This window comes from Meles meles, chromosome 10 (genome assembly GCF_922984935.1).
Source record: "Meles meles chromosome 10, mMelMel3.1 paternal haplotype, whole genome shotgun sequence".
Taxonomy (NCBI): domain Eukaryota; kingdom Metazoa; phylum Chordata; class Mammalia; order Carnivora; family Mustelidae; genus Meles; species Meles meles.
This window is the reverse complement of record NC_060075.1, coordinates 593,116-612,311: the sequence shown is the minus strand read 5'-3', so window position 1 is coordinate 612,311 and position 19,196 is coordinate 593,116. Positions and strand designations below refer to the sequence as shown.

General features: G+C 55.0%; 1 protein-coding gene across 13 annotated transcripts in view; it reads left to right on the top strand.

Annotated features, from left to right (window-relative positions):
• Positions 1-19,196, top strand: part of DYNC2I1 (dynein 2 intermediate chain 1) — a 57,492-nt gene that overhangs the window by 24,825 nt on the left and 13,471 nt on the right. For 11 of the 13 annotated variants that reach the window (XM_046020309.1, XM_046020300.1, XM_046020298.1 and 8 more), the window contains 12 exons: positions 1,843-1,920; positions 2,877-3,093; positions 4,361-4,463; positions 6,505-6,634; positions 8,253-8,364; positions 9,103-9,191; positions 10,376-10,505; positions 12,811-12,983; positions 13,867-14,029; positions 17,679-17,792; positions 17,887-17,948; positions 18,409-18,460. In XM_046020309.1, the coding sequence (XP_045876265.1) occupies positions 1,843-1,920; positions 2,877-3,093; positions 4,361-4,463; positions 6,505-6,634; positions 8,253-8,364; positions 9,103-9,191; positions 10,376-10,505; positions 12,811-12,983; positions 13,867-14,029; positions 17,679-17,792; positions 17,887-17,948; positions 18,409-18,460 (1,423 nt within the window). Of the gene's footprint in view, positions 1-1,842; positions 1,921-2,876; positions 3,094-4,360; positions 4,468-6,504; positions 6,635-8,252; positions 8,365-9,102; positions 9,192-10,375; positions 10,506-12,810; positions 12,984-13,866; positions 14,030-17,678; positions 17,793-17,884; positions 17,949-18,408; positions 18,461-19,196 lie in introns of those variants that run through there. The other 2 variants (XM_046020297.1, XM_046020311.1) reach the window with 2 other exon arrangements.

Here is a 19,196-nt window from a genome sequence, read left to right as displayed (position 1 = left end):
GGGTCATGCCCTGAGCTGGAGGCAGCTGTTAACGGACTACAGCACGCAGGTGTCCTGGCACCATCTTTTTATAAGGGGAGGTCAGGGATAACTGAGAAGTTCTTTCCAAGACTGGTCCGTACGGCGCCAGGGCCCTCTTCTCAGTGTCCCCAGCGAAGGGTGCTTGAGCAGCTGCTGGTGGAAGCTGGTTGTCAACTGGGTTCGGGCTCTGCAGAGAGGTGGTGTGACGGCCCTGCGGTCCCCTGGCAGAGCGCCTGGCACGCCGTGTTTGCCGAGTGGCGGGATCGCCTTGGAAGTGGTGCGGAGGCCCTGTGGGTGTGTGTCAGGGCTCCTGTGCCCGGGAACAGCGTTCAGCAGCGTGAGGCTGCAAGTTTTGCTTAAAGCTCCTGCACAGCGTGTGTGTTTCTCTCATCAATTATCGATTAGCAGGAGCCATGTCACTGCTGCAGAACAGGGGGTGTGCGTCGTTCACGCCGATGTCCAGTGACCCTGTGTGACGGTGTGCCCAAAGGTCTGCTTTTAGGGGACAGTTTTTCCTATGAAGTCTCTGCGTAAAATAACTCTCCCCACCCCCAGGCGATGAGGTGCCCTTATTAACCCTCTCAGTCCTGTGGGCGTACGAGAATGTGCGTCTTTGGAAAGTCAGACGCAGAGCAGCTGGATGTCTATGTGGCATCGAGCATCGGTTCGGGCCGTACTTGACTGCACAGCGCTGGCCCGGGCTCCAGCGATGACGGATGCACTCCCGGCTGGCAGACCGTGTCCCTGGGTGCTCCCTGAGCTCCGTCTGCCCCTGCACGTCCCTGTCTTCTGTCCACATGCACCACGGTCTGGCCACGCTTCCCGTCCTCCCCGTAGGCTCCCTCTCCCTCCTCTGTGTCTGTTCTGGGTGAAAATTGGAGGTCATTTCCTTCTTACCCCTGAAGCCAGGCCCTGTCACCCTAACCTTTGCCCCCCGAGCCCGTGCTGCCATGTGCCAGAAGTGCCCCTTTACTGGTGTGCTTGTTTCCCCGCAGGACGGGAACCAGAGCCCTTCTGGTGAACGTCTGGTGCGTGCGCCCATCCCGCTGGGCTGAGGAGCACCCAGTGTGAAAGCGGGTGTGGCGCCATCACGTGTCTTTCCTGAGAAGGAGGGGGACCTGGCAGGGATGGGGGTGCCGGGCTGAGGATGATGGCGGGGGAGGGTCGGGGTCAAGGGACTCCTGTGACTTGGAAGAGCAGATGTGGGTAAGAAGAGAAACAGCTTTGGGAGGGACGATACGAGTTTTCCAAACATCTGTTTCATTTCTGCTGCCGTCTTATCTTAGAAACCTAGGATGTGTTTCTACTTGGTTTTCCGGGTACCTGGACCAAGATGGCTTTAGGGTGCTGTGTGCCATCTCCCTACACAGCCAGAGCCCGACAGAGCACCCCTCCCACTGCGGGACTTAGCGATTCCCCTGTTTATTCTCTGGCCCAGAGTGAGGAAGCGACCGGCCAGGTGCTCTCCGATTCGGAGCCCGGAGTGAGGGCGCCAGGGGTCAGGTGTGCTCTGATTCAGAGGGGCGAGGGTTTGGGCAGCTTATCTGCTACCCAGCGAGGAGAGGGCCACACTAAGCACCTCGTGCTACTGGTCTCATCAGAGTTTAGCGGTTTCTCATAAAGGGTAAGTTCTTTAACTTTTTTCTCTTTATGGTCATATTTACTATTAGCAAGGTGTTTCTTAGAGAATTTGTTGTTGGGTCATGTTTTGTAAATATATTTTAAAATTAGCAACATCATATCTTAGAAAACATTTTCCCAACGTATTTGCAACGTTCAAATTTGTGATTGAGTTTTTTGTGTGTTTGTTTTTACCTCTAGGAAGTGGGAAAGGAAGACTTTGATTCAGAAAGTGCTGGAGCAGATGAATACACGGCTTGTTTCGAGGATGATTTTGAAGTTTGTATAAAGTTAAAACTTTTTGCAGCTTAAAAATAATGTGTTCTAAAATCTGCTTTTTTTTTTTTTAAAAAAAAGATTTTATTTATTGATTTGAGAGAGAGACAGTGAGAGAGAGCATGAGAGGGGAGAAGGTCAGAGGGAGCTGGGAGCCCGATGCGGGACTCGATCCCAGTACTCTGGGATCATGACCCAAGCCAAAGGCAGTCCCTTAACCAACTGAGCCACCCAGGTGCCCTAAAATCTGCTTTATTAACTTAACAGCCTTATTTCTCTCTTTTCGTTACCCTTAATACTCTATATCTGTGTGATTAAGGCTTGTTACCAATAAAAAGTGCTATACTTCTGGGGGTATCTGGGTGGCTCTATCGTTAAGCATCTGCCTTTGGTTCAGGTCATGATCCCGGCGTCATGGGATTGAACCCCATGTCAGGCTCCCTGTGTGGCGGGAAGCCTACTTCTCCCTCTCTCACTCCCCCTGCTTGTATTCCCTCTCTCGCTGTGTCTCTGTCAAGTAAATAAAATCTAAAAAAAAAAAAAGTGCTACACTTCTGTCAGTGCTTACCAATCCGATGTAATTAAATGGTTTTACAATCGCACGTATCAAGTGCACGGCACCCAGACGTGAGTGTGCGCATTGGAACAAACGTGTGTGTGCGGAGGACACACCCACACCACACGCTGTCCCGTTCTCAGCACAGGCACGTTAGCACGTCAGTGGTACCAACAGGCATCAGTGCGTGTAGATCTGTACAGTGTGGTTCATTTCCAGAGAAGAAGGCAGCAGTTCATACAGATTTATGACTCACTGACACCGACATCCGTTAGATGTAAAAATCTTTCGTCGCCGTCATGAGCGTCTTGTCTACTTTAATTCTAGACGGTGTGTTTGTTCCATGCGTGTTCTTTAAAGTCAGGCTGTCTTCAGCGTTCCAAAGCTGGGATTATTGTTGCAGGACTACGAAGATGACTTCGAGGTTTGTGACGGAGACGATGACAGCTCCGACGAGCTGGAAGCAAGAGAGAGAATTGAAGAGCTTCCTCCGGCCAGAAAAAAGGAGATACAAGAAATTCAGAAAGCCATTAACGCAGAAAACGAAAGGGTCAGCGAATTGTCCTGCAGACTGGCTCAGAAGCAGGGTCCGCTGGAGGATGAGAGGGACTCAAAGACAGGTACGCGCGTCCGTCTCTCAGGACAGAGGGCACCCACGCCCGCACGGTCCTTGGGGGCAGAATCATTCTGATTAGGTGGCAGACGGGGCGGGGGGAGCCGTGGGGGGTGCTCAGAAGGTACTGGTCCTGTGCGCCAGGACAGTCTGAGGGGGAGAGCTGCACGTGGCCTCCCGGGGTGACCTGCAGCCTGCGGGCGGCTGTGAGCACAGGTCGTTCTGGGGGCGCTCACGCAGGAGCCACCGGTCCTGGGTGCGGCCCTGCTCACCTTTCCCGTGGTGTCAGTCGGCCCGTCTGCAGCGCGTCCTGTTTTCAGATGCCACCGCCTTTGAGTTTCACACGGGAAAGTGACCAGGTCGGAGGGAGGCTCAGAGCCGATGAGAGCCTGTGTGGGTGGTGTCCGCGGGGCTGAGGCCTGGTTTGAGGAGATAGAGTCAGGAACGTGGGCCACTGGACATGTCTCACGAGCACTCCTGAGGGAGCCCTTCTTTCCAGGGGGTTTCCTCTATGAAGTTAGAAGTGGCTCCGTGCTGTGATAAAGTCACTTGTAAGAGAAGTAAATATTTTCAAGTCGCTTAAAGAGAAAGCTATGATGTTCTGATAAAAAACTAGCATTGAACATAGCACCAAAGATCAAATAGGACAATGTTAAAAATGTTGCTGGGTGATATACTACTTTAAATTATCTAGTAAAACAATTAGCAATTAATACAATTAATTATGATTAATAATTAATATGATATAACAATCCAAATGAATGCAGGCAGAATGATTATTATCCTCATTTTTTAAAAGTTTTACGTATTGGGCGCCTGGTTGGCTCAGTGGGTTAGGCCGCTGCCTTCGGGTCAGGTCATGATCTCGGGGTCCTGGGATCGAGCCCCGCATCGGGCTCTCTGCTCCGCAGGGAGCCTGCTTCCTCCTCTCTCTGCCTGCCTCTCTGCCTGCTTGTGATCTCTGTCTGTCAAATAAATAAATAAAATCTTAAAAAAAAAAAAAAAGTTTTACGTATTGAAGTAATTTCTGCAGTCCACGTGGGCTCAAACTCATGACCCCGGGATCCAGAGTCTCCCGTTCTGACCGAGCCGGCCAAGCGCCCCTAGTCCCCTTGCGTTCTGTGCGGGCCGCAGAGGAGGCAGAGCTGAGCTGGCGAGTGCTGACACGTCGAAGGTTCTCTAAGCGTTAGCGAAACCAGCGTCTCGGGAGCCAGGGAGTGGTCCTGCGTGAGCGATGCTTCAGTCTCACAGCGCAGCGTTCTTTCTTCGTGCAGGTGCAAACACTTCCCCTGCCAGAACCCCTGTTTGTGGAATTTTCATTGATTTTGCCACAGCCTCACGCCGTGAGAAGAGTCGGACTCAGGCCCTTAAGCAAAAGTAGGTGTGTTGGGAGTTTGTGAAGGGATTTTAATATACTTCAACGTGCTTTAAAAAATGGAGTTTTCTTTTCATCCTCACTGCGGACGTTAGGTACATTTTTAAATTTGTGCCGCGCTTCTCCGTGTTCTGCTGTTGTGTTAATAGTGTCCGTGTGCGGCCTGCTCCCCCCTCCGCCCCCCTCCGCCTGGTGTCCAGCATCTAGATCCTGGAGTCACCCTGGGAGTCACGGCCTGTCTTGGCTGAGGGGATCACAGCCATGCGCTCCCTGACCTGCCTGAGCCGGGCCCTCCCGTGTCTGGGCGCCGGGCTCCCCCTCGGGGTGCAGCTGGCACCCCCTAGTGCCCGCACACCGGCGGCCTCAGCGTTCCGGGTCCCCGTCTCAGACGGGGAGGCTGAGGAGTTTGTCAGGGTCGAGAGAACTAAGGCTTGGTAATGCGAGCTCCCCTCTTTGTCACCAAGTAACCATGTCGCTCGGTCCCTGCAGCTCCATGTTACAGATGAGGAGAGTGAGGCTCAGGGTCACATCTGAACAGTGCGGCTGAGCTTTGAACCTGGGGCTCCCGGATGTCGCAGTCCAAGCTTGTAATGTAAAAATTTATAAAATTAGAAATTTATGAAAGTCAAGGTGTATAGTCTCAAGTAAAGGGTTTATCGTATTAAACTCAAGTATGATTTAGGAGTAAACGTAAAAATTAAGTGTTTTTTAGGAAACCTGTGTTTAAAAGCCATCATTCCATCTAGCTCGGTACATGACTTTAGTGGGTGCTTAGCAAACTTTGCTTAATAAACTTATAAATCATGATTAATAAGAATAAATTTTCATATCATTTTTGTTGTCCTTATATTTTGGGCCTTCAGAATAGTAAAATCAGTTTTTGCCACTATGGCTAGGTTTCGTTTTTGCTTTAACCTCATTCAAGTCTTGGAAACTACGTGTGGTTTAGTGTAAGTTTTAGAAACTCGGAGACAGAACCACGCAGTGTAATGTGTGGGCATGGATCACTGTCGCTGGAATTACGCTCTACAAAGCGAGAAGATGATAGTGGCAAGTTCTGTGTACTGGTCGTGACGGGCAGTGGGGGCCCTTGGTGGGCACGGGTCATCCCACGGTTTCAGGTCCTGCGATGTTACCGTGTTGTGGTACGAAAGTGTGCGTGTAGTACTTGAATTACTTCGGGTCAGAAACGATGCTGAATGTGGAGGACTGTGGAGGTGCTAATTCGGGAAGGTGTGACAGTGGCCAGAGCGTGGGTTATGGACAGGTGGCGGTTAGTGGGCAAGCCCGAGAACGGGCACGTGAGGAGGGAGGGAGCAGATCTCATTTGCAAGCTGCCCAGTGGTGGAGACCGTTCCCCACACGCAGTCTGAGCACCAGCCATGTGGAAATCATAGTAAATGGGAGAAAGCAAACGCTCCGGCCAGGCAGAGCTCATATCCGGCGCGGGTGATGGACTGTGAATTCAGGGCTTGGTCCTGGGCAGGCCACGGGAGGGGGCCCGGAAGGAAAGAGAGACCAGCTCAGGTGCGTGGAGAAGGACGGTGTGTGAGGCCAGGGGAAACCACGAACAAGAAGCTCCCTGGCGGCCTCATCGGGCAGGAGGGCAATGGGCTGTGTCATGTGCTGCTCGGCCGCCTCCTGTCTGGGCATCTCGGAAGGGCGGCCTAAAGGACGGTGTGTACCTGGCCACAGCCCGGGTGACCTCACAGGACGTAACCCTTCTGATCCAGGCATCCGTTCGTGAAGTGAAGTCGTTGCTTTCCATGGAAGTTCTAGGCAAGCACATATTCTAACTTTATTTTGCGTTCACGTCTGGCGCACGGAATTAGAACCAGAAATTTGGTTCATTCTCTGTTTGCATTGCTGGTGCGTTCGTGACTGTCTTGTTATTAACAACTGTTGAGTACCTCAGACTCACACGCACGGGAAAATTCGGTCCCGGGCAGTTACCTGATCTGATCATAAGCTTCCTTATGCTCCCCCGTAATTCCCTTTGTGTATCATTAATTTGACTTTCTCTTGTTTCCATTTGTTTTAAAGGATGCGCAGTACAAGGCTGCTTCGGCTCCTTGACTTGGATTTTTCGTTCACTTTCTCTCTCTTGGATCTGCCTCCAGTGAATGAATATGACATGTATATCAGAAACTTCGGGAAAAAAAATACCAAGCAGGTGAGCAAAGATGTGTTAACTAAGTGGTACTCTTGTACTGCGCCGCATCCTGTTCCGGAACATTAGGGCTTGGGGATGGTGAGGGAAGGGTACAGACCTGAGGAGAGGGAGCCTCCGTCGTGTGGTGCTCACGAACCTGGGGAGATCGGGCAGATGTCCCCCCGGGCTCCACGGGCTCCGGGCGGGGACGATGGCCCGCGTGGAATGGGGTCTGCTCCCAGACTTGCAGATGCTTTGTTAAAAGTCAAGCAGAATGTTGTGTTTGGATCCCTTGCCCGCGCCCTGCCTTCTCCCCCTGGTCTCAGAGTGCCGGCCCGCCATCCCCGCCCGCCGCTCTCCGTTACCTTGCTTTCCTCCACCCGTCAAGTGCCCAGTGTGCACGTCCGTTCCGAAGGCGAAGCCTCCCTCGCGGCTTATGCTGAATCCTTTCTTCTTCCAGACTTGCCGTATCCGCACCGCACACTCTGTACTCCCCTGCCGCTCTAGACGTTAGTTCTGTGACTGTCCGGCTTCCCAGCAAGGGCGTAAGGTCGGGCATCGTCTCTTATATTCTTCTTCTGTCCCTGATGCTGTCAGCGGTCGGCAAGCACTTGGGTTCGCTCCCTCTGTACGACCTTTCCACAGGGAGAAGTTCAGGGGCAAACCTCGGCGAGCGAACACCTTAGTCTTGGCTTCGAGGCTGGCTCCCTCCGTCCTCGAGCAGGTGACCTGCTCACCTCACAGCTATTCGTGACACTTTCTCTTTACTGAAGCTTTGCAAAATAAAACAGGTTGCGTTTGGTTTTGCAAAGCCAGAGAATGTTCTGAGAAGACAGGAAGTTGGTCTGGGGGACAGTATTGCCAGACCAAAGCTGAATTGTTTTGTCAGGAATGAGGAGTGTCTGTGTTGTGTGAACGGAGGCTTTGGGCTCCCCATGAGAACGCTTCTGTGGGGCCGTGTTTGAGCAGGCGGCCAGAAGGAAAGCGGCGGGCTGCGTGTAAAGCGGACGTGCTCTCTGAACGTGGGGGTGTAGGTGGTGTTGGGGTTGGATGCTCTTGGGCCTCTGGGCTGGCAGGAGCTGCGTCTCACGGAGGTGCTTCCGTCCCGTGGGACCCTCCTCCCGCAGGTTGTGCTGGAACCTCCTGGGGGCCTTTCTCCTCGGGTCGGGTCGTACCCGCGATGCAGGTGGGCCCTGTGGAGCCCAGGGCTTGCCCTGCGGCAGAGTTGGAGGTGGGCACTCTGGGTCCTCAGCCCCGAGGTCTTGGAAGCCCCGAGGTCGGGGTGCTGAGCTTCAGGTTTTCGATGTGTAGCTGCTTCCGTCCCTGTCCTCCCTGCAGCCGCTGCCTCTGTCGCTCCCATCTGGGACTGGGAACTCCGGCTCGGGGAGCTCCTTCCACTTGTGTCCAATTTTTACTTACCAGTTGAATATGATTATTTGAAAACACCTTCAAAAATTAGGCCTGTGTGTGTCCACATGTAAGACCCAGTGGTCTCTGCAGGATTGGTATTTCCAACACCTTGGACAAAAACAGGAACTCATTATCAACTTTAAAACTTGTGTTTTTGCCTTTTTGGGGGGTGGGAAGGTGCTCCGAAGGTGACACCGGGCGCTAACTCCGGGTCTCTCTCGTTTTCAAGGCCTACGTCCAGTACAACGAGGATGCTGTGGACAGAGACGTCCAGACTGAGGAGATAGAGACCCGAGGGGTGTGGACCCAGCACCCGGCCGAGGGCGCCGCCGCGTCAGGCGGTGAGAGGTCTTTGCTCTTGAGTGCTGCCTGGGTGTCGCGTGTCCTTTCTTGTGCCGGTTTCCAGGTGTGGTTGTCAGTGTGTGACTGGGGAGACACTGTTCTTCCCAAGAGCAGACTAGCTTTTGGGACTCACCGACATGAGCGCTGAGCTAGGGGCCCAGTGGGCCTTGACCAGGGTTGGTGACACTTTGGTTCCTGAGCAGAGGGAGTCCACATTCGCACAGGTGCTTTCCGATGGGCCTGTTCTCACTAACAGAGAACTTCCTCGAAGCGGTTGTTTGCAGACACGCTGCGTCGATGCCCACGGAAGGCCCAGGCAGTGGTTGGGGCCGTGCTCCATGCCGGTCGCCTTCCCGGTGGATTGTTAGTCACGGGACTTAGCCTGTGTGGTGGGGGCCCTATTGCTCCCTTTCCTCAGGGAAGCCCCTGCTAAGAAAAGAAGATACCCAGCCCTGACGCAAAGGGAGTAAATTGATGCCTTTAACTGTTTCCCTAAAGCATGTCAGTAGGGTTCCGTGTACAGACTTTCCGTGTACAGACTTTCCGCGTACAGACTTTCTGTACAACAAGGTGCGGCTGTTCTTGAAAAAATCCTGGTGGATCTGGAGAACACAGCGTAAAATTCTCTGACTTTTCCTTCCAGGGAAACGTCTGTAACAACTCTTTGAACCCTAAGGTGTGTAAAACGTGAAGTTTAGGGTCCACTTCCTTGGTTCAGTGCAGCCTTCTCTCCTTAGGGAGCGGGAGTGGAGAGCTCTGTGATGTGGCCGCCACACCGAAGGTCGACACACCCCGGCTATCCAGCTTCCTCCGGGCGGCCTGCCAGGTACGCGCTCGTCCGGCCCCCATGGGACGTGTGTCAGCAGAAGGCGGGTGTGTACGGGGATTCCGTTCTGTCATACCGATCGCTTACATTTAACGTACACAGAGACGGGAAGCCAGACGTGCTAAGTGGTGAAGGCAGCCGCTCACTAAGGGATTCAAAATTAGTAAATTCATGACTTTTAACCGATGGTGGAAATTTACAAAATACCTCCAGAGGCGATGGGACCGGCCTGTTGACCCACGCACTGCTGGTTGTTGGCTCCTGGCTCCCCCACCCGCCCCCGGCCATTTCTGAGCAGACACTCAGCCCCTCCGCACTGCCGTGCGAGTCTCTCCAAAGGCTCAGCATTAGCGATGCTCCTTAAAACGATGAAGAGCAAAGTCGCACACATGCCCTCCGTGGTCTCCTGTGTCTTTGTGGGGGTGGCGCGCGGTGAGCACGGACCCTGACGGTGGTTTGGAGCCTGTTTCTCCATCTGTGCTCTGCACACGTGGTGGTCCCTCCCTCCCATGCTGTGTTGTGTCCTGAGATGGATCATACTTTCACGTAGTTTAAATTTGATCGGCCTCTCTTTTAGGGTCTGCTAATGGGGATCTGCGAGGAGAGAGCCCTTGGGTGCAGGGTGAGGAGAAGGGAGGTTGGGGTGGAGTAGGAATGAATGAGGCCAGAGCGGGCCAGGCTGGGTCTGGGCTGACCTTGACCTGCCAGCCTCCCTCTCTCCTGCAGCCAGCCTCCCGTTTCTCCTGGTTCTGCTGCGTGTACCCCTTACCCGTCATCACCCTAAACACGACCCCGTTAGAACCATGCCAGTGACATACGGCTCATTCTCTCCTCGCCGTGGCCCCAGGAGAAAGACAGGGTGGTGTGTCCATGCCATGTTTGTGCCCCCTCTTGAGTCAAGAAAACTGGGGCGGTCCACTGTTTCCTTCTCCTGTTATTTTTAGCCAAAGCGTTGAAATAAGGACTCTCCTGTGGAGTTTATGTTAATGTCACTTTACCTCTTCGTTTCTGTTACTGTGCAGAAAGGACAAAGTAATTTTGTTCTGTTCATTTCTGTGATGTCTGGAATGTAAGCAGTTGTTTCCGGAAACGCGATGGGCGTGTGGGTAATGACTCGTGTGTTCTGTTTCGTTCTCACAAAAGCGCGTGTTTGCTTACGAAGGGCCACTCACTGTCGTTGAAAGGTGATCGCGGTTCTGCTTGAAGAGGACCGTGTGGGACCCGAGCCCGGCTGGAGCCCTGGGACGCAGGACAGCGCCCTGCCCATCAGCGACAGGTCCTCGCAGCTGAACGCCGGCCTGCCGTTCCTTCAGAGTAAGGGCTGCTCTGCGGGTGTGTGGTGCGGACAGAGCACTCTTTACTGTTGCCTCCCGCGTCCGTGTCGCGGGGCTTCCCGACGTGGCCTCCGCAGCCCTCTGAAGGGCAAGGTCGGTCTCCTGAGAAGGAAGCCATGTTAGAGTCAAGTGAACACGCGCCCGACGTGACAGACGGGCGCGCTGTGAGCTCAGTGAGTGGAAGCTGAGGGTCTGTGGGTTTGGGTTAGATCCCGTTTCTTCCAGTCCCTTCTGTGGTTTCCCTGGGCCCCTTCCAAGACAGCCCCGGGAGCCGCGTGCGGTGTACGCGGCTGCTCTGTGCTTCCCGCGGGCCCCGGTCCCTGGACCTCGGCGGTCCCTGAGCGGTCCCTGAGCGCCGCAGGCCGAGCGAGCGCGTGCCCATGTGACCGTTGAGATGGCCGAAGCCCAGTGCGTTCACGGGTTCAAGCTGATGTTTCCAGAGCTGGTCACCTCCGCCTCGTCCCGGCTGCTGAGGTCGTGGCCGCAGCCTGGTCCTGCTCTGCTCCGAAGGAGGGCAGGGGAGTGTGCGAGGCTCCTCAGCGACTCGTGTCTCCTGCTGCACGCAGGAGACACAGATCCGCCTGAGCGGATGTCTTCAGGGCTTTCCCCGGAGCCAGAGCGAGCCGGCAGGGAGAGCCCGCGGGCGGGCAGTATTGTGGTTGCGCCGGGAAAGGCACAGCGTGATGCCTGCAAGACCAGCCTCTGCAGCTGCCACGACCGACTGGGCGCCCAGCGGCCTGCTCGCCCGGCGTCCCGGGCCCGTGGGGAGCAGGCGTTGGTGCCGCTCGCTCGAGGTGTTTCTTCTGTCCTGCCTGCTGTCTAGAGATTTAGACTCTCATGTGTTCCTGTGCGTTAACCAGGTACAGAAATGGCATTATAAGTTAAAAAAATCTCATGTTCTGTGAGACTTTTTCATTTTTAAAAAGCTAAGAGTTACCCTGTCGGGAAAATGGTTGGTCATCCTCTCTGTAGTGCTCAGAACACGTGCGTCACACTCCTACACCCACCGCACCCCAAGGCGTGGGAGTTGAAGTTGTGCTTTCGTCCGGGTCAGGACGAGTGACGGGTTCTCGAAAGCAGAGGGAGCCTGGGCTAGATACATGCCTCTAGCATCCTTTGCGAGGGACACGGGACGCACACATGTTCTCGTAGGACGGGCCCTGCGTGTGGTGGGCACGGCTTCCCCCAGTGAACGGTGTGCAGGTTTCTCTTGTTAGTTTTGTGTTTCGTAACGTGGGCGTATTTTTTGAGAAAGAGAGAGAGAAAGAACGCGCGGGGTGGCCGGGGAGGGCAGACCCTGAAGCAGGTTCCACGCCCGGTGCAGAGCCCAGCGTGGGGCACCAACTTGAGGCACCGAGATCACCACGTGAGCCGAAACCAAGTCGGCTGCTCCGCCCAGAGAGCCACCCCAGTGCCCCTTCAGTGACATGAATTTTGGAAGGAAAGAGAGGTTAGAATTTTGGAAGGAAAGAGAGGTAAGCTGGCAGGTTATCTGACAGAGCGAGAAGTGGGTCTCTCCTGTGAACCGGAACTTGGTCTTAGGACGCCCCAGCCCGTGCCTCTCACGGATGTGTGCGGCGCCATCCTCGCTGCTGAGACAGCCCACCGAATGATGCGGCCAACGCTGGCCGCTGTCTCTTTGGGTCGGGGGGCAGGAACCCTGGCCTCCAGGTGACTGGAGGGGTGAATGTGCCGTGGGCCAGAGGGGTGAGTTCCGAGGACAGGAAGTGACAGGGCCGGTGCTCTAGGGTCCTGAGGGAGAAGGCCTCGCTGAGTGAAAACCACAGGCTTTGAGGGGCTCAGCCAGGCATGAATGGGTCCCCTGCGTGGCCTGACTCCAGATCGTGTCCAGGCAACTTGGTTCCCCGGGAGAGCTGGCAGATGAGGGGGCCTAGGCCGAGCATCAGGAAACCATGAGTCCGCCTGGGCCTTTCTCAGGGAGAGCAGTGGCCACTTGCTGGAACCCAGACCTCAGGCCCAGGCAGCTATGAAAGGACTTTGTTCATTCTGGGGAACTTTATTTGAATATTCCTTAAAAAAAAAAAAAATTTCTTTGAGAGAGAAAGAACGAATAGGGGAAGGGGGAGGGAAGAGACTCCCCACTGAGCCGGGAGCCGGATGTGGGACTCGATCCCAGGACTCTGGGATCATGACTCGAACTGAAAGCAGACGCTCAACTGCCTGGGCCACGCAGGCGCCCTTATCTGAATATTCTTGTGTGTTCGTTTACCGTGCTTCCGGCAAACGCCGACACGCCGACACACTTCTCTCATTTTTGCCCCCAGACCGGACAGTGCTGTGCTTATGCGCCTCTCGGGGGCAGCGGCAGATGGTGGTGTCTGTGCACGGGCTTCCCGGAGCCCCATTCGCCCCCGCGCTGGACAACAGACACGTGCTGTGCGTGTGGGATATCTGGCAGCCTTCGGGGCCCCAGAAGGTGCTGGTCTGCGAGTCGAAGGTACGGCCCGGAGAGTCGTAGGTTTACGGACAGGAAGGCCCGGCAGTGGAGGGGCGTGGTGTCAGGCGGAGAGCAGCACGGGCCCGTGGGGACTCAGGGGTCATTTCTTTCCCTCCCTGGCTGCCCTCAGCTGTGTGCAGGTGTGAGGGGACACAGGCACGTGTCTACTTTGACGCTGGAAATTCTCAGTTCAAAGGTCAACTCAGACTGAAGAAACGTGGGGTCACCACAGCCTTGTGGGTCCACTGGGATTAGTAGGTACCAGCGCCACTACAGACATCATGACGATGTTGGTCACCCTCGGGGTGGCTCTGGACCCCAGAAGTGTCCGTTCTGGCTTGCGGGATGTGAGTCACGGATATTTCAGGAGTTTCTTAGTGGGCTGAAGGGTGGCAGATCCCTCTCTCGCGTGCCTCCCAGCCGCGCGTTCAGAGATCCGGTGGGAGAGCTGTCCTTGTCGGTCTGCTTCCGTTGTGCTGGGAGAACACGTACTTGTGTTTCCCGTTCATGTGCTCTTTGATCTCAAAGTCGTCAATGTTCACCGAAGTTGTTGAGAATAACTTTTACAGGTTTCGTGATACAGGATGTCAATAAAATGACAAAGCATGGCGTTGCCGTTCTGGGCCCAGCGACTTAGGTTGAACGGAGGGGTCGTGGGGCCCACTCTGTGTGCCCAGGTGTGTGCGAGGCACCCATTTCTGTGATGGCCAGTCCTTCAGGGCAGCTTGTCCTCCCTGCTTTCCACCTGGAGCCGACGCGGACTTGCACCTGCTTAGTTCTGGGTCAGGGGTTCCCGGGCACAGTGTGGGATGTGGGGAGGGTTGGCACTCCCATGACCATGGCCTCACGTTTTTAGTCTCCAGCTTCCTGCGTGTCATTCCAGGTCACATGTTGCTGCTTTAGCCCTTGTAAAGCCTTTTTACTGTTTGCTGGGACAGTGCATGGCTCGGTGGTCGTGTGGGACCTACGAGAAGACTCCAGAATACATCGTTATGTGAAGCTGGGCGATTGCTTCTGGACGTTCAGGACAGCAACGTTTTCTACTGGTCAGTGACACCCACCTGCCCATCCGGTATCTTCTAGAAAAGTCAGGATAGTGTCGAGGAACATCCTTCCTTCAGATTGCCCCAGAGGACGGGGTCTGACCTATGAGCAAAAGAAGCATTTGATGAATAGCAAAAACAAAAATCTACCCGTAGGGCTCAGCTCACGGCCAACAATGATTAGAATGCTCTTTTTTGTTAAATTTCTGGATTCCAGATCCTCAGTGAAATAACTTCTAGTTTTAAATTAGCACAAGGCATATTGGTACGTGTGTGTTCCGTGGCTTAGTTAACCCCACTGAGGCTTAAAATAGACAGAAAATGCCTCCCCTCCTGGAGGTGAAACAACTCTGCACACCTCAGCCTGCCAGGGGCTTCCCGCCCTGCCACTGGAACCGCAGTCCCGGCAGCACGCAAACACAGACCACAACAGCCACACCCACACAACGACAGCTGCAGCCACAACCCCACCTTGCTGGTGGGCCCTCGTGTCCCGGGCGTCCTCAGTGCTGTGTAGACACAGGTGGTCTGATGCCTGCCGTGGGCTCCTTCCCTGCTGCTCAGGGAGAGGAGAAGCTTGTCCCTGGTCACACTGATGTCGTGGCAGGGCCTGCGCTCAGACCCCATCGTCTTCACTCTGTCTTTCTCTCAGTTCCTGCCCAGGATCCCCTGTGCCCCACGTGCACTTGGTTTCCTGTGTCTGAGCAGCGCCACCAGCCACCAGTCAGTTTTCTGTCTACGGTTTGCTTTTCCCCTGATGTCCAGTGACTGGGATCCTCCAGCATGAGGACCCCGGAGCCTGGCTTCTGTCACTTAGCATTTTGCGTTTACGGGTCTTTGTGCTGCTGCGTGCACCAGCAGCTCGTGCCTGCCCCGTGTGCCCGTGTGCCCCGTGTTGCTGCCCGCCCGCCCAGTGGTGAGCGTGTGGTTCAGCGCGGCTGTGGCGGCCGAGACGAGAGCTTCGGAGGGTCTGTCTCCGCCGCAGCACACACGAGCTCCTGCTGCTCTGCCCCTCGCCAGCACCACTGGCCTTTTAGCCACTTCGGTAGGTGTGTCCTGGTGTCTCACTGTGGCTTTAGTCTGCATTTCCTGATCCCATAGGATGTACAGAGCCTTTCCAGAAGCTTTTTAACAAAAGATTTATTTATTTATTTGAGAGAGAGCACGCGTGAGGTGCGGGGAGAGGGGCACAAGGAGAGGGAGAGAGAACGTCAAGTAGACTCCGTGCTGAGTGCGGAGCCTGATGCTGGGCTCGACCTCACGGCTGGGATTACGACCCGAGCCGAAACCAAGAGTCGGTGGTCTGTGGGCGGCTCCGTCCGCGTGTCCCATGGGCTTGCTTTAGCCGCTGTGTCTTCTTCCCAGAGGTGTCTGCTCAGGTCTTCAGCACATTTCTACAAGTGATTTTTTGCCTTCTTGTTGAGTTATAAGAGGTTATTATTATTATTTTTTTTTTTTTGGATAACAGTCCTTTATCAAATGTGTGTTTTGCCAGTGTTTTCTCCCAGGCTGTGGCTCATCTTCTCGAGAATTTCTTAACCAGGTGGCCCTTCGAACTTTCCGGCCCCCGTCTCCCTCCATGAGAGTCCGATACCTCACATATGGTGCATGTCTGTGTGCTCTATGCGGGACCCTGGGTCATTCCGTGACCCTGTGTCATTCCGTGACCCTGTGTCATACCGTGAGCCTTAAAGCTGCCAGTCATTTTACCAGCAGAAGAAGGTTTATTTGGGCATGGAGGAGGGTTGCAGACCGGACCAGCAGGTCTTCAGGCAAGTGCGAGAAGCACAGGACGAGGACGTTCTTTCTTGGAGAAGGACGAAGTTGGGAAGGTTGTTAGGAAGGAAGGTCCCCCGGTGGGAAGCAGGGGTTCCGGGTGATGGGGTTGCTCACCAGCTGAGCTGCACGGGACGCAGTGGACATCTTTCTCTGGTGATTTTGTTCTTGTGGAAGGTTCTGATGTTGGCGTCTCTAACTGACAGTTCTCTTGTGACCGGCACTGAGGGCTGGGCCCCCCAGCTAGCCTCCCAACTCCACTGGAGTGAGGTTTCCCTTTATTAATTTTCACAATGCATAAACAAAGGTTTTTTTCTCCCCTAGCAAACGACCTTTGCCTCCATGGGGCAATGTTGCTACTGTTGAGAATGTAAGAGTTTACAGGTAACTTACGGGTTTAATGCTATTACAGAAGACAGCTTTTTTTTTTTTTTTTTTTAAGTGATCTTATTTATTTATTTGAGAGAGAAAGAGAGAGCTCACAGAGGGAGAGGGAGAAGCAGGCTCTCCGCTGGGCAGGGAGCCTGGCGTGGGGGTCGATCCCAGGACCCTGAGATCGTGACCTGAGCCGAAGGCAGAGGCTTAACCCACTGAGCCCCCCCAGGCACCTCCCAGAAGGTAGCTTTTAAATCTGTGCGTTTTCCAACGGTTCCAGATGTGCTAATGAACATTCCAATTCATGACCATGTTCAAAACACTAGAACAGTAAGTTTTTGAACCGCACATACGGATAAATGACTCCATTCAAACATCTCCTTCATTTTCTTTTGCCAAATGAATGTTGTCACTGGGACCAGTCAGGTGTCACTGAGCTCCCCGTGGTGAGAGCTGGGGAGCTTCTGACCCAGTCCCTGCACAGCCCCCAACCAGCGTCACCCCCTACAGCCCCCCCAGTGAACCCCCCAGTGCCGTCCCCCTGCAGGCCACCCCCGGTGTGCCCCCCATTGTGTGCCCCCCAGGCTGGCTCACCAGTTCGCAGCCCCCTGCAATGCACGGCACCTGCCCTCCCCACCCTTGTGGTGCTCTGCTCTCCTCCCAGTACGCCCCCTCCCCCTGCCCCAGTACGTGGGCTGCCCTGAGTGCTGGCACCTCGGGCCGGTGAACTGGAGTCTCATCTGCTCTTGCCCAGTTTTCCCAGGGTTCGGCCCCTGCTCTCCACGTCTGTCCTGCGTTTCCAATTTCAGATGTTTGCTTGCTTGCTTGCGTGAAGTCCGTTTCCAAGTGCTCAAGTGCTTTCTGAATCATGTGAGGCGGTTCTGGGCTTCTGCTAAGTGCTTGTTTGGGGCAGGAGGATTGTCCTCTCAAATGCTTTGATTTGCATTTTGTATTTTTTCCTCACAGCAGTTTTGTATGGAGTTTGTCTGTTTTTTTTTTTCCCTGCTCTTGGACCTTTTGTAGATGGCTATTCTAGGTCAAAGGAGCTTTATTCTGTTAGTTTGTGAAAAGTTCCTTTACTGGGTGCAGGCAAATGTCTGCTCCGTGCGCCTCTGGGCCCTGCCCTTCTGTCGCTCCTCACTTTTCGGCCTGTCTGTCCCTGGGAGCAGCCCCCAGGCCTTGCCCCGGAAGCTGGGTTTGCTCTCCGAGGGCGCTTTTGCCTGGTTTCTGTTCCACCTTCACTTCCCTCGTGCGCGAAGAGTCCTCACCTCACCTGCCCGCTGTGCCTGCACGCTTGTGGGGTGAGGACTCGTCTCCCTCCTTACAGGGGTTTTGAGGTCCGTGGTCTGTTTCATGGTAATGCTGGAAGCTGGGATCACGCCTCATTTTGTTGAAGCCCGTATTGGGTTTTGGTGTTTGGGGAGGACGGAACCCACATGACATTCATTGGGCTTCTGTGACTGCTTCTGTGACATGCGGTCCCGTGTGCTTTAAACCCTAGACGGCATCCTGACTTCCGTAAACCACTGCAGCCCCGTTCAAGCGGTAGAACCCGTCTCCACATCTGTCTACAAAAAACAGAGTTTTGTGCTTTCCCCCTTTTCCACTCAAGAAGGTATGTGACCTCTCCCTTCAGTCAGGTCCTTCTAACAAGTTACCCAACGTGGTTTCCTTGTTCACAAGCCTTTTCTTGTTTCTGTTGCCCCTAGAAATGTCAGGTCCGTCATTCCACATCGCTTCCCTGGATGAAAGTGGGGTTCTCAATGTGTGGGTGAGTAGGGCGCGCCCCGGCGCTCACATGCGGGGCAGTGCTGACTCGGAGCTTGGGCCTCTGACCTGCCGGGTCTGCGGTAGTCCCGGCGCCGCTAAGGCTCGGACGAGGGTGTGCTTGGCTAAGATGGGAGCGGCCAGGACGAGACTGGGCTGCCCCGGAGCTGCTGCAGGCCTTGCGGGGCGGGGGTGGGGGGGTGCGGTCTGGGGGCTCATGGAGGTCACACGGAGCCTCTGGCTACTGGCCGGTCGGAATGAAGGGGAGTGAGAAGAGGTCAAGGAAAGGGATTCGTAACATTTGAAATGCTGGTTTCGACGTTAGCGATCGGTCTCTTTTCTGGAGCGGTTGCGGTTTTAGCACCGAGCGGGGAGTGCTGTCCTAATGAGAACGCACTTTGCGTCGATCGTGTCCTGGTATGGCCCTGACCTGCAGTAACGCCGTTTCAATGTTCTGTTTTTAGGTGGTGGTCGAGTTACCGAAGGCAGACATTGCGGGCTCAGTCAGTGACTTAGGTAACTATTCAATAAAAAAGGTTACTTTTGCTCCATGTTTTCTAGAGTGAATAGAGATTAAAGATACTGACAACCGCTCTGAAGCAAGCGGCTGCCGCAGAGACACCCGCGATCTGGAGGCCGCAGTCCGGGCCGTGCAGAGCCGGAACCGGCCGCCCAGCAGGCGCCGCCAGCGAGTCGCTGATGTCCTTGCGGCCGGCGGTGTTTCCATCTCGGGAAGGGTGGCCGGTTCCGTTTCCGGGCGTCATTCTCTGTGCTCCCCCCGCACACTCAGGAGTCCATCTCCCCCAGTGGGGCCCCCTCACGTCACCGAGCGGCCCGGGGCTCCCCAAGCAGTAGTGACTGGCCAGAGGCTGGAAGGGGCTTCCGGGCCACGCTTCACTGGGGCTTGAGCTCCGGCACTGGAGAAGGCTCCGCGAAGGGGCTCGGTGGGCTCCCCAGGAGGGGCCGGCGAGACTAAGCAGACGGGGGGAGCCGGGGCGTCTGGACGGCAGGGCAGGGGTGTTCTGGGCGCACACTTGGCGGTCCCGGTTCTTTGTGCTCCTTCCTAGGCCACACGTCCAGTTCACGTCGTAAGTCCCCAGCCCAGTGTGAGTTTTGTGTGATAAAGAGGGGGAAGCTGGTGAGGAGTCGGTGCTGAGCTCCGTCCTGGTGCAGGTCCGTTCGGGCTGCTCCCCACGGCCCGGCCTCCCCGCTGCGTGCTGCGGGTCAGCGCGTGCCCGAGCAGGGGTGAACC